The 14,628-nt window shown below is 33.5% G+C and overlaps 1 protein-coding gene across 6 annotated transcripts in view; it reads left to right on the top strand.

Annotated features, from left to right (window-relative positions):
- Positions 1-14,628, top strand: part of Efcab7 (EF-hand calcium binding domain 7) — a 53,180-nt gene that overhangs the window by 35,201 nt on the left and 3,351 nt on the right. For 5 of the 6 annotated variants that reach the window (XM_076860252.2, XM_076860250.2, XM_076860254.2 and 2 more), the window contains 2 exons: positions 6,521-6,669; positions 14,235-14,444. In XM_076860252.2, coding sequence (XP_076716367.2) covers positions 6,521-6,669; positions 14,235-14,444 — 359 coding nt within the window. The remainder of the gene's footprint in view (positions 1-6,520; positions 6,670-14,234; positions 14,445-14,628) is intronic. The other variant, XM_076860253.2, reaches the window with a different exon arrangement.

The raw sequence follows: 14,628 nt of genomic DNA, 5'->3' as shown, positions 1-14,628 counted from the left end.
ACAATGTGTATTTAAAATTCCTTCAGATCTTTTCATGGTTTTATAACTCATTTTTCTTTTTGCTAAATTATTTCTATTGTATAAATGCACCACAGTTTGTATCTATCCACTCATTTATAGAAGAACATCTTGATGGCTTCCAGTTTTTAGTAATTATGAATACAGCTGCAACAAAACTTGTGTGCAGTTTTTTGTGCAGAGAGGTTTTCAACTCATTTAAATTCATTTTAATTTAGTGATTGCTGAATTGTATCACGAGACCATGTTTAACTTTGAAAGAATTGCCTAACTGTCTTACAAAGTGTCTGATACCAGTTTTGCATTCCCACCAAAAATGAATTAAAATTCCTGTCGTACCACCTTCTCATTAGCATTTGTTATTGTTAGTTTTACAGATTTGGGTTATTCACAGATCAGTTATATCTTACTATTGTTTTAATTTGCAGTTCTCTAATAACATATAATGTTGAACATTCTTTTTGTTTATTTATTTGCCATCTATGTATCTTCTTTGGTGAAATATCTGTTTAGATCTTTTTGCCCATTGTTTAATTGGGATATTTGTTTTCTTATTATTGAATTTGAAGAGTTCTTTGTGTATTTTGAATACAAGTACTTTTGTTGTGTGGCAGGTCTCTCAGAAAATACACAAAGTCCCAGTTTTGTCCAAATTGAAGAGTCTTTATTTAGCCGGTTGCTACTGCTCCCTGCAGGATTCATAACTGTCTCTGTAAGGAACAGCCCTGAGCCTGAGCATTTAGGAAATTTAAAGGCAAAAAGTGCAAAAACCACATCCGGGTTGACATAGCTGTAAGCAAGCAGGTGCAGAAGCTGAACTGGGCAGTTAGCAAGACAATGCAGTGGGTAAAATGGTATTTCCCATGGGACTTTCCAGGTTGGCATAGCAGCAAGCAAGCTGAAGGGAAGTGGGTCAAAATGACCCTAATTGAGTACAAGTTAGAGAATGGTTGCTAAAGTCTAGACAATCAATCTCTGACAAGGTACATTGCCCAAGAAAAATGGAAAGCAAAGAGAACAATTTTACATTGTATAAGAATTGCTATTTTGTGTTGCCAAGTATGCTATGCTAGGTAACTATTAATAGGTACAGAGGTGGGGCTTTCTCATGGGAGAAGCATTTCTTACATGATATGGAGTCTCAGAGTAAAATTGAGTCTGTTTGGTCATTGCCCATGTAGCCTGGCCCATACACTTTTATCTGGATGTGTATTTGGCAAATGTTTTCTCCTGGTCAGTGCTTTGTATTTTAATTCTTTTAACAGTGTCTTTCACAAAGCAGACTTTTTTTTTATTAGAGAATCATAATTATATATAGTAATGGGGTTCATTTTGACAAAATCATACGTGCAAAGAATTTGTTTTCTCTTTCCCCATATTTTTTTTCCCTTCCGTCTTCTCTCCCCATAGTTTCTCTCCTCTACTGTACTAAACTTCCTGTCTTCTACATACACATAAAGGTGAAATTTCCTTTGGTACCTTTATATATTGATATAACATGATTTTGTTAAATTCACTCCCTTTATCTTCCCCTTTCCCTTCCTTCCTCCCTTTTTTGTTCTCCTTCTATTCCACATTCTTCCCTATATCTTTATGATGTCCAATCGCCCTCTCCATCCACCGTTTTTTTTTTGTTGTTGTTGTTTTGCTCTAGCTTCCACATATGACAGAAGACATTTGATCCTTGATTTTCTGAGTCTGGTTTATTTCACTTAGCATGGTTTTCTCCATTCCCATCTATTTACCAGAAAATGCTATTATTTCATTTTTTGTGACTGAGTAAAACTCCATTGTATATGTATGTATGTGTATGTGTGTGTGTGTGTGTGTGTGTGTGTGTGTGTGTGTGTGTATATATATATATATCACATTTTCTTTATCCATTCAGCTACTGAAGGGCATCTGAGTTGATTCCATAATTTGGCCATTGTGAATTGTGCTGCTATAAATGTTGAGGTGGCTGCATGGCTTTAATGTGCTGATTTGAGATCTTTTGGATTAGTACGGAGGAGTCGGATAGCTGGGTCATAAGGTAGTTCCATTTCTAGTTTTTTAAGGAATCTTCACACTGCTTTCTAGAGCAGTTGTACTAATTTGCAGACCACCAACAATTTAAGAGTGCACCTTTACCCTCACATCCTCGCCAACACTTATTTATTATTCATGTTTTTGTTGTTGTTGTTGTTGATAGACCTTTATTTATTTATATGTGGTGTTGAGAATCAAACCCAGTGCCTCACACATGCCAGGCAAGTGTGCTGCCGCTGAGCCTGAGCCCCAACCCCAATTAAAATACAAACCCATATTCATGTTCTTGATAATTACCATTCTGACTAGAGTGAGATGAAATCTTAGTGCAGTTTTCATTGATTTGCATTTCCATAATTTCTAGAGATACTGAACATTTTTTCAATCATTTTTGGCCATTTGTGTTTCTCCTTTTGAGGAATTTCTGTTTAGTACTTTGCCCATTTATTGATTGGGCTGTTGACTTTTTTGGCATTGAGTTTTTTGAGTGATTTATATATTTTATTTATATAATCCCCTGTCAGAGGAGTAGCTGGCAAAATTCTCCCATTCCATAGACTCTCACTTCATGTTCTTAATGTTTTCCTTTGCAGTGCAGAAGCTTTTAAATGTAATGGAATCCCACTTATTAATTCTTGGTTTTATTTCTTGAGCTTTAGGGGTCTTACTGAAGAAGTCAGTGCCTGCACCTTTATAAGTGTGTTGGATCCTATGTTTTCTTATAGCAGTTGCAAGTTTTCTGGTCTAATTTCTAAGTCTTTGATCCATTTTTTATTTGACTTTTGTATAGGGTAAAAGATAGGGATCTAAATTAATTCTTCTACATATGGATATCAAGTTCCCCCAGTATCATTTATGAAAAAGACTGTCTTTATATTTTTGGTATCTGTCAAATATCGGTGGCTGTAACAATTTGGGTTTGTCTCTGTGTCTTCTATTCCATTGGCCTTCATATCTATTTTGATGCTAATACCATGCTGTTTTTGCTATTATAGCTCTGTAGTATAATTTAAGATAAGGTATTGTGATGCCTCCTGCATCATTTTTCTTGTTCAGAATTGCTTTGGCTTTTCTGGTTCTCTTATTTTTCCAAATGAATTTTAGGACTGTTGTTTTCTAGTTCTGTGAAGAATGTCATTGGTAATTTAATAGGGACTGCATTAAATGTGTATATTGCTTTTGGTAGTATGATTGTTTTGACTATATTAATAATAGACTTCATTTTAATGAAGTCCCACTTAAGAATTTTTATTCTTTCATGGATTATGCTTTTGGTTTGTGTGCTTTTTTGGTAGGGGGTACTGGGGATTGAACTCAAGGGCACTCGACCACTGAGCCATATCCCCAGCCCTATTTTGTATTTTATTTAGAGACAGGGTCTCACTGAGTTGCTTCAGTGCCTTGCTTTTTGCTGAGGCTGTCTTTGAACTTGCAATCCTCCTGCCTCAGCCTCCCGAGCCACTGGGATTACAGGCATGCACGTCCATGCCCAGCAGTTTGTATGCTTTTGGTGTACCACCTAAAACCCCATCAGCAAACCCAAAATTGTCTGGATTTTCTGCTATATTATCTTCTGGAAGTTTTACAGTTTTGTGTTTTACATTTGAGTCTTTGAGCCATTAGAGTTAATTTTTGTGAAACATGTAAGGCCTGTGTCTAGATTTATTTATTTTTGCATGTGGATGTTCAGTTGTTTCAGTACCACTGTTGAGAATACGTTCTTTTCTTTATTGAATTGTCTTTGCTCCTTTGTCAAATATTAGTTGTTTGAGTGTATTTTAGGTCTTCTATTCTGTTCCATTGAGTTACTTGTCAATACTTTCTTCCACCAGTACCACACTGTCTTAATTACTATAGTTTTATAGGAAGTCTTAGAGTCAGGTGTTGATACACCTTTTATTTATTTATTTATTTATTTTGCTTCCAAATTTTGTGGTTTATTTAGAAATGTATATAGTTTTGTTTTGCTCTGGGCATGAGAGTACTAAATTTATATTTTCCATTTTGATTGTGCAGCAAAGACAGGCAGAAGTTAAACACTTACTAAAAATGATCAAGCTTGTGTTCAATTTAAAAAAACTTTAATCTAATAGCTCCATAGCACATGCCAGAGACAAAAATGAGGGCGTTACAATCCCATAATCCAGGAGGAGAAAGATGTCTAGAAAGACATCCGGGAACAGGAGTCATTGGTTCTGGTAGGCAGGAGTGAACTTGGAAGAACTGCCGTGAAAATGATCTGAACCCTTGTGTTTTGCTTTTTTTTTTTTTTTTTTTAATTTAAAATTTAAAATTTAAAAATATAATTTAAATTTAAAAATTTTTAAATTTCTCAGGATGACACAACAGGTATGGAAATAAAAATAGAATTTAAGGCAATCTGTAGAGATAAATATAGTAAAAATACAAATTTGTATATATTCTGCTCCCTTCTAAAAAGTTACTAAAAATATTGATAATTATTTAAAATACAACTTAAAAACAAACAAACAAAAACATAAGGAAGAAACACTCTTATCTATTCACTCTAATAAGGCTCTAGAGACTTCTCCCTGCCACTTACCGATTGCTAATGCAGGCAGGATTTACATTTGACTCTAATACTTCCCTCAAAGCAAGGGAGAAATTCAGAGATTTCAAATTTAAGAAATAACATATTTCTCTTTTACTTGGTTTCCTCTCTTATGTCTTTGCCCTAGCCCTTTGCACCCAAATTTAAGAATGTGTGTGCATTTTAGAAGGAACAAAAACTGAGCTGCAGCAGGGGCTTCACTTCAGGGAGGGATGACCTGGCTTGAAGGTGAGAGAAGGGAAGCCTTGAGAATTGTCAAGAAATAAAAACTCTTCAAAACCTCTGTAAAAACTATAATTGATAAATCTGGTTATCTTAAAATCCCTGTAAAGAAGCCATGCTCCAGAAACTATGGTAGCTTTTTAGATTCATAAGGAGTTCTCTGTGAAGACCTTGATGGTTCTGGGATGTTTTGACAGGATTGATCAATTTCTGGGGCCTAATGAGTTATGGATTGTCATCTTCCATGTAGTCTGGCTCAGCCATGATGTTTCTTGGGATGAGATATGAGTCCTTGGGGCTGGTATCCTCAAGAAGGCCATCTAGCATGTGTGAGACACCAGGTTCGATCCTCAGGACCACATAAAAATAAATAAGAAAGGCATTGTGTCCATCGCTCACCGCTCCACCGGCCTCCTGCCAGGAGGGTCCCTCAGACTGGGGGTCTGGGCAGGCCGCCGATGCCCTGCGTCCCTGCGGGCAGCCTGCCTCCATGGGACCCTTGTCTTTGTGTGAGAACTAAGTGCGGGGTCAACCTACCGCCATGCGCACCTGATACACCTTTTAAACATTGTTAAGTATTAGGAACTTTAAGTTTCAAAAGTTTATTAGTCATTATGAATCTCTATAGTATCAAGACCCACTTTTTTAAAGTAAAATTTTTTTGTATTACATATCAAATAGTAACTTTTTTCATCTGTTACCACATAGTAGCTCCAACATTCCTCTTCATAGCTACCATTTCTCTCCATGATTTAATTTCATATTTTTTTCCTTGCAAAGGTATAAGTCACTTTTACCTCTAAACATTTTTAACTATTAAACAGTCAACCTGTTTCAGACAGGGTATTTCTCTGTTTACAATAATGCATACAAAAGAGGCATTATATCAAACAAGAAAACCCATTTCCTTTGAGGATATTACAGATAGGATTTAGGAAATTCAGTCTTACTTATCATAGGACAGTCATCAAAATAAAATTCATAAATGGCTATTTATTATCCAAAGACACGTCTGAGGATAAATATGACAGAGACAAATAAACATATTATAGACAAATTCAGGAATTAAACATATCTAGATACTTACAGGTACATTTAATTTTCTAAGAAATAATGTTAAAATGGGCATACTTGCATAGGAAAATTAGTTCCCCTTTATCTAATAGTCTTACAATGGCCAAGTGAAAATTCACTTAAAATTAGATGAATTAGGAATATAGTAATTTCCTTAAGTCTGGCACTATGCCCATATCACTTTTTGAAACCCTAGTAGTTTGAACGATCTTATATCAAATTCCTTCAAGTTCTGCTAGGCTTAAGAGGAAAATATACATGATGAAACATTTTGATTTTTAACTATCATTAGGAACTGTAAATAGGTAATTTGGAATTTATCCAGAAAAGTTACATTTTTTTTTCTAATTTTAGAATACATTTGCACTATTTATAATTTCAGAATTTGTTGAAAAAAATCATGTTCCATGATAGTACCAATTCTGAGTCACAGGAAGATAAGAAGGTTAGCTCCTAAAGCATGTTTTCAAACATTCTACTTGTAGACTGCTTACAGATTCCTAAAATCACCTTTAAGATAAGCATTAATGAAGAATAATATAGACATATTATTAAAAATATGAATTTTTGAATTATGTAAGAAAATATTTTTGGTTGTTTTAACAGAGAATTTCGATACAAGGAAGAATGAACTAACAAGACAGGGATTTATGGATTTGAATCTAATGGAGGCCAATGATCAAGAAGGAGATCCTCGTGATCTTTGGGTAACTCTACACTCAATGGGCTACAATAAAGCTCTCGAGTTGACAGAGGTAAAGCATTCTTAAAAGTTTTGCTGATAGGTTTAAGTGTTCATAATATTTTACCCCTTGAACTTTTTCCTGACACACAACTTTTGAATTGGCCACTGAAATCCTTGAATTTTAGTTGCATATGAATGAATCATAGGTATAGCGGTATGTTTCTGCTAGTTCCATTCTTGCCTAAATTTTAGTTACTGTAAACAATTAAATAATTCAGAGACACAAGAGTTTTGAGCATGATATGTAGAAAAAAATTAGTAATTAAAAAATACACTCTTTAATTGGAGATGGCTATTTGAGTTGCTAAAGTCTCTTTTATATAGCAAAACTCTGCTTTAACAGAATAAAGGCTTAGAATAAGGAGAATGTGTTTATAGAAGAACTTGGAATTCTGATCTTTTTATAAATGGTACTTGGGTTAATATTTGTAAAACACCTGGAACTGTTACTGGCTCATATAAAGCACTAAATATGTTATATTATCAGCTGTGATCATCATTATTAATAACATGATAAGTATAAAAGTTAAATAAGACAATAAACCTGAGGAGTTACAAAAATTAAGCCTTCCTTCTTGAGTTCTATCTGCATTAGATTTAAAATACAGAATTTAAGAGTTTCAGGCCATATTAGGCAACAATACATTTGTTTATACTCTTAAAATAAAAAAAAAATAGTTCTTTTCCATATGTGAATCTAGAGGGCAAGACTAATGTTGACAAATTTAAAATTTTAGGTGCATTGAAACTTTGGTTTAATTCCTAGTTTTGACATCATTCAACATCACTTATAAGCCTGTTTCCTAGGGGTTTTGTTGTTATTTTTTATTTGGGATTTTTTGTTTTATTTTGTTTTGTTTTGCCATTTTTAGTAATAGGAGACAAACGGTAACAGTAACTCTATATCCTACTTTAATTTTTTTTTCCCTCCAGTGCTGGGGTTCAACCCAGGGCTTCTCATACTCTAGTTAAGAACTTGACCACTGAGCTACAGCCTTAACCCTTATACATTACCTTAATCTAACATTCATTTAGTCTGGCATTTTAACCATAGTATAAGATCAGTATCTAATCTATGAACAATATTGATTCTGCTACACATGCTTTTATCTAATAGAGAAATTGAGCAATTTAAAATTTATAAAAGCATTTATTAATGTAATTTACCTTTGAAATTATAGACATGAAAGATTTATTAGATAAATTTTTTTGTTTAAATATTTTTTAATTGTCAATAGACCCTTATTTTATTTATTTATATGCGGTGCTGAGAATCGAACCCAGGGCTTCACATGTGCTAAGCAAGCATTCTACCACTGAGCCACAACCCCAGTTCTAAAATTTTTAATTTAAATTTTATATATCGAATAGGTAATATATTTACATTGTTTAAAATTTAAAAGGCAAGAAAATTACATACAGTGGAGAGTATAAAAAATGATATCGCCACTCAATAACTGAAATAAAAAGACAAAGCTATATTTATTGCTTACTATAAGGGATTTCTATGTAGGCACACAGTTGCTCCACATAGTAGAATGCATATTTTATTTAACTTAGGTTTTGGGGGAGACGTGAAATTCAGGGGTTGTCTAGCTTTTAAATTGACAGCATCTGGGGAAATATGGTTACTTGCGTGAAACTGTTGATTGGTTAGCGCTTACTGGTGTGAATTTGTCCCTGACTGCCTGACTTGAAAAAGTGAGGAGCTAACACTGGTTGCTTTATTAAAGTGTGTTCACTGAAGTAAGCGTTATTTCTGATTAATTAAACAGGTTAACAACAGTTCTCATGGATAATATTAACTGAGACAACAGAATAATCATTTTTTTTCTGAAGTTGTGAGAACTTTTTTATTTTCAGTTTCCCCTTTTGATATATATCCTTCTAAAACTGTAGAAGAAACTATCAAAGATTCACCCAACTGCTGCTGATTAAAACTCTTTAGCAAGATTTTATACGTGGAGATCTGACTTAGTTTGTGCATTGATTGGGATTTCATCCTATTATATGTGAATCATCTGTTGGCATAGTGACTATGCAGAATCATCTTAAGACTCTGGTCAATCGTTTAAAAACTCTGAGACAAACAAATATAAATATTATAAGAAACGACTGGAGGGCACTCCTAGATTATGACCCCAGGTTTTTTAAATGTGGCCAGGGAAACAAGTACTAAAGATTCATTGAGTTTACTTTGTATAGTCTTTTGTAGTTACCTCTCTTTAAATTTTTTATTTATTCTTTTAAATTATATATGATAGTAGAATCTATTTTGAGGTATTTATATAAGCATGAAATATATCTTATTTTAATTAGGATCCCAGTCATGTGGATGTACCCAATGTTGAGATTCACTGTGGTATATTCATATATGTACAGATTATCTTTCCTTTCCTATTCTCCCTCCCTACCTTTTATTCCCCTTTGTCTAGAAGAACTTTTGTTCTTCTCTCCCCCTGACCTTGTTGTGGGTTAGCATCCACATAGCAGAACATTAGAAATTTGGGGGATTGGCTTCTTTCACTTGGCATGATAGTCTCCAGATCCATCCATTTACCGGTGAAAGTCATAAAGTCATTCTTCTTTATGTCTGAGTAATATTCCATTGTGAATATATACCACTTTTTATTTATTCATTCATCTATTGATGAGCATCTAAGTTGGTTCCAAAGCTTAGCTATTGTGAATTGTGCTGCTATGAACATTAATATGGTTGTGTCACCATAGTATGCTGGTTTTAACTCCTGTGGATATATATCAAGGATAGGATAAAAGGATAAAATGGTGGTTCCATTACTAGTATTTGCCTCTTTAAATTACTGTAGATCTTTTTACTTGTAGTGTTAATCTAATCTCACTATTAGCATTGGTTGGTCCCTTGGGTTATATAATGCAAATGGGTCATAAGCTATCTGTGGTAATTATTGTTAACCAAAAGCAGGCAACTTGAAAACCACTAAGAGTGGTGTAACCTCTATGGATGGGATCTTCAGGAGGTTTTTTTCCCAAAGGAGTTTGTAGTAGTCTCCCATTATCTGAGGTTTGTTAGCTATGGTCATCTGTCATCCTAAGCTTTAATCTGCATGCTATTCTGAGCAGTGTGATAAAACCTTACCAGATCCTGTATTTTCCTGGGATGTGAATTATCCCTTTGCCTAGCATATACATGTTTATACAAGGGGATAATTTAGTAGCCGTCTTAGTTAAAGAGGGATTGTCCCTGTATCACAATGCTTGTGTTCAGGTAACCCTTATTCAGTAGCCTAAGGCTATGTTACAACACTTATATCATTCATTTCACTTTATCTCATCAAGTAGGTATTATATCATCTCACATCAACACAAGAAGGGTGAGTATAGGACAATAAAGTTTTTTTGAGCTAGAGAGATCACATTCACATAACTTATTATAATATGTAGGTTGAACATCACTAATCTGTTTTGCTTTTTGTTTTGGGTATTGGTATTGGACTCTCTACCAATGAGCTGTATCCCCAGATCTTTTTTATTCTGAGACACAGGGTCTGGCTAAGTTACCCAGTCTAACTTCAAACTTGGAATTTCCCTGCCTCAACCTCCTCAGTTGCTGGCATGCACCACCATACTTGGCTCTGAAACATTTTTATGGACTGACATGATACCACAAGTGGAAAATTCCATACTAGGCTGAGTGTATAGCTCAATGGTAGAACATGTGTTTAGCATGACCCTGTGTTCAATACCCAGCACAAAACAAAACAAAATGCCAGAAAGAAAGAAAAAGAAATGGGACTGGTTTCCATTAATGACAGAGATTTATACATGTGGACACATTGGATTTAAGGTTGTGTATGAGATCTTTTTTGACTCATACAAGATGTTTTGACTGACTGATTTAGTTAATGCTTGTGATTGCTCTGAGACAAGGAGACTGTTTGGCTCTTAAATTAATGTATAGGTTATGATAGTCAATGATTCCTCCATGTGTTCAACCTACATTTTCCTGTTTGCAAAAAAAGAAATATTTATGATAATCTAGAAAGAAACAATCAGTAATCTTAAAGTCTCTTCTAGTTGGATCGATATATGTCTATGAAGTCTTTTGTCCATAGTGATTTGGGAACCATACTGATTTCATTGGTAATTTTCTCAAATCACATATAATGTAAGTAATCTAATGTCTATGTGAGCTATAATTTGAACATCTGTAGGAACTATAATAAATCTTGTCTGGAAATAGATTCTCTCAAATTTAGAGGTATTGTGTTACAAAGAAAGAATAAACAAATTGCTAGTCATAAGTTTTAGGAAAGGATTTAGGATTGTTAGAATCTTATTATTAACTGGTCTTAGTAAACCAAGACAAGTACAATTATTTTTGTTTTAATCTTTCAAATTACTATATACTTTGAATTTGTCTTTTATTCTTTCCCTCCACAGTCACAACCATTTTTTATTTTATTTTATTCTTATTAAATTTTCAACTCAGATTTTAGAATTATAGATTATATAATTATAGATTATATAATTCCCTATATTAACCCATAAAGCAGAATCCCTGTCAAAGAAAACATAACCTTTTTATTGGTCTTGCTAAAGGGCATTGCCCCTGTAGTACCATACTTTTTTTTTCCCCCAGCACCATAACTTGTAAGCTGTTCTTTCATTGAATGTTCATAAGCAAAAGGTAACATGTTTAGTTTTCCTTTTTTCCCTATTTCTTTTTTTTTATAAAAAGAATTTTATAGTATAAATTTCTTTTGGAATTCAGAATTTGGAAAAATTACTTCATATGTTAGATTATAAGATGCTATATATCATATTTTTATTTCACTTTTATTTTGACTAACAGGTAACTGAGAGCTAACTGTTGTGCTAAATTTAAGTAGCATCCTATAATCTAGATTTTATTATTACAGTATTCTCTATCTTCCTTATTATTTATATATTGTTAAAAGTTTTATAATTAACAACTCATAGTTAGTCTTCTTGTTTGTTGCATGCTTCCAATCTTAATTTAGTAGAATTAAGAGAATAAGTAGGAGCTGGGGTTGTAGCTCAGCAGTAGAGTGCTTGCCTATCACATGCGAGGCACTAGGTTTGATTCTTAGCACCATATAAAAATAAATAACTAAATAAAATAAAGGTATTGTGTTCAACTGCAACTAAAAAAAATTAAAAAGAGAATAAGTAAATAAAAGAGCAAGGTTAAAACAAAAAATAATAAAAATATAGAGCAGCTGTTTTAGTTGTGATAATATTTTATTTTTAAAATTATAGAGAAAATGTTTTAACAAAGATCTTTAAAAATGATTTGCTTTCAGTGAATCTTTAAATATTGCTACTTTGTTGAATAAAATTGATAACCAAGACTTTTTAAATGGCAGAATATTATCAGAATATATTCAGTACTGAAAAAATAAATTAACCCTCTAAAATGCTACCATCATCATTATGATTATTATAAATAATATTTTCTTTTGGAATTCTGCATCATAAAATACTTTCATACATATCGCTTTATTCCAACAACATTGGCAGAATACATACTATTTATTTCTTTTTTTTTTCAATGAAAAAACTAAGTCTCACAGAAGTGAATTGACTTCCCCTAGCTCACATAGTGAATAAATGGAAAAACCTGATTAATAAACCCAGGTTTGTTTGTTTGTTTTTAATTTGGTGCCAGGGATTAAACTCAGGGCCTTCTGTATGCTAAGTGTACACTTTACCACTGAACCTCACCCCTATCCCTTACCGTCTCTCTTAAAAGGGAGACTTTATTATCCAAAGTCTGGAGTTATTAAAATCTTTTACAGGTTGCAGATGTAGTTCAGTGGTATAGTGCTTGCCTCGGTTTAATCCCCAGTGCTATAAATAAAAATAATAATAATAACAAAAAATTATGTTGTTATTCATCAAATTAACTTGAAATTTTATCTTTTATTACCCCCAAAAGATAATTGATATGTGTGAATTTATTCATTTTTTCAATATTTATTGAATATCTACTATGTGATTCATTTGTGAAAGAGATAATGAGTAAAATATTCAAAATTTCTGCCCACATAGAATTTTTGTTCCAAGAAAGAGAATAATTAGAAGAAAAATAAAATAATTTCTAAAGTGTTTTTTTGTTTGTTTGGTTGGTTGGTTGGTTGGTTTTTTACATCAGAGACTGATGGTGGTTTTTAACCACTGAGCCATGTCCCCAACCCTTTTTTTTTTTTTAAAGAGAGAGGGAGAGAGAGAGAGAATTTTAATATTTATTTTTTAGTTATCGGCAGACACAACATATCTTTGTTTTGTATGTGGTGCTGTGGATCAAACCCGGGCCGCATGCATGCCAGGTGAGCGCGCTACCGCTTGAGCCACATTCCCAGTCCCCCAACCCTTTTTTATATTTTATTTAGAGACAGGGTTTGGCTAAATTGCGGAGGCTGGCTTTGAACTCGTGATTCCCCTGCCTCAGTCTCCCAAGCTGCTGAGATTACAGGCATGCACCACCACAACTGTCTCCAAAGTGTTTTTGAAAGAACCAAGCCAGAAGCTGAACAAGAAAACAGTGAGAAAATGAGGGAACTTGGAAAAACAGAGCAGATCTCTCTACAGAAGTGCTATTAAGCTTTAACCAGTAGGAGAATGAGGTACCCGTATGAAAACATATGAGAAGAATCTGCCAAATGGAGAAAACACTATGTACAAAGTCCCTAATATACAAATGAGCTTCATTTGTTCTAGGATCTGAAAGATCAGTATAGTTGGAACATAGCAGAGCTGGAGACTGGGTTAGATAGAGAGACAAAGGCTAATGTATGCAGCACATTGTAGGCTAATGTAGGCAGCACATTGTAAAAACTAAAGGTAGACACTAGAAAAACTCAATTCCAATTGCAGAAAATATTTTTAGATATCATATTTTATAGGTGTTCTGGGCTATGTTTGAATTGTAAATGTATTTTTCTACCTTAGATATTTTTAGTATGCTATGTCCATGCACTATTTCAGTTGTAAACATAATAATCTCTTCAGAACCCTTGATAAATTCTTTCTGTATCCTTAACATTAGAAAAGGCAATTAAATAAGATGTTATTAGGACTTAGCCAAATGGTGGGGTAGGTAGTATTGTGGCTTAATGGAGGTATTATTGTTTTACTAGGGGTGATATTTTTTGTTTGGTTTTTGCAGTACTGGGAATTGAACCCTGGGGCACTCTTCACTCACCTGCATCCCCAGCCCTTTTTTATTTGAGACCGGGAATTGCTAAATTGCCCAGGGTGGCTTGAACTTGCAATCCTCTTGCTCTAGCCTCTCAAATCACTAGGATTACAGGCGTATGCCACCATGCTCAACTTTTTCCTTCCTTTTCTATGAACAATATCAGTTAATAGGCTACCAAAGAGTTAGAATCTCATGCTTTTTTGTCAATTCATAATACTGAAATTTTTCTCTAAGGTTTATCAGAAGGAAAAGCTAGAAAGTTTAATGCATCTTCTGAAATCATATGATAAATATATGAAAAATAAATTAAGTAATTTATTTTAAATTCTAGCAGAAGGCTAAAACAAGATTTTCTTTTTCTTCCTTATCAGGCATGTCCATTTGTCATTGATGTCTATGCAGAAAAATGCAAGCCAAGAATTAAAGCTGTCCATATGGAGGGATGCAGTGGGCAACTTGAGAAGGCCATTTGTAAATCTGTCCTTAACAAGGGTGATACCAAAGTAATGGATGGCTATGAAAATATAATCATACATACTTATAATTGTGACACCTGGATAACCTCAGTTATTGAAAATAAGGTATCAATTATGAGGTGGTTCTCCATGTTTTGCTACAAATTTTGCTAATATTATCTTCTGTCTTACTTTATTTTTGACATGGTAATTAAATATCCCACTATATTAATAATGCTTATAATGGACAAATATTCTTTTTTTTGAGGTTTTTAAATTGAATTGACCATGATAATTCTTATGATTTTTA

Source organism: Callospermophilus lateralis, chromosome 7 (assembly GCF_048772815.1).
Source record: "Callospermophilus lateralis isolate mCalLat2 chromosome 7, mCalLat2.hap1, whole genome shotgun sequence".
In the NCBI taxonomy this organism is placed as follows: Eukaryota; Metazoa; Chordata; class Mammalia; order Rodentia; family Sciuridae; genus Callospermophilus; species Callospermophilus lateralis.
This window is presented reverse-complemented; position numbering and strand designations above follow the sequence as displayed.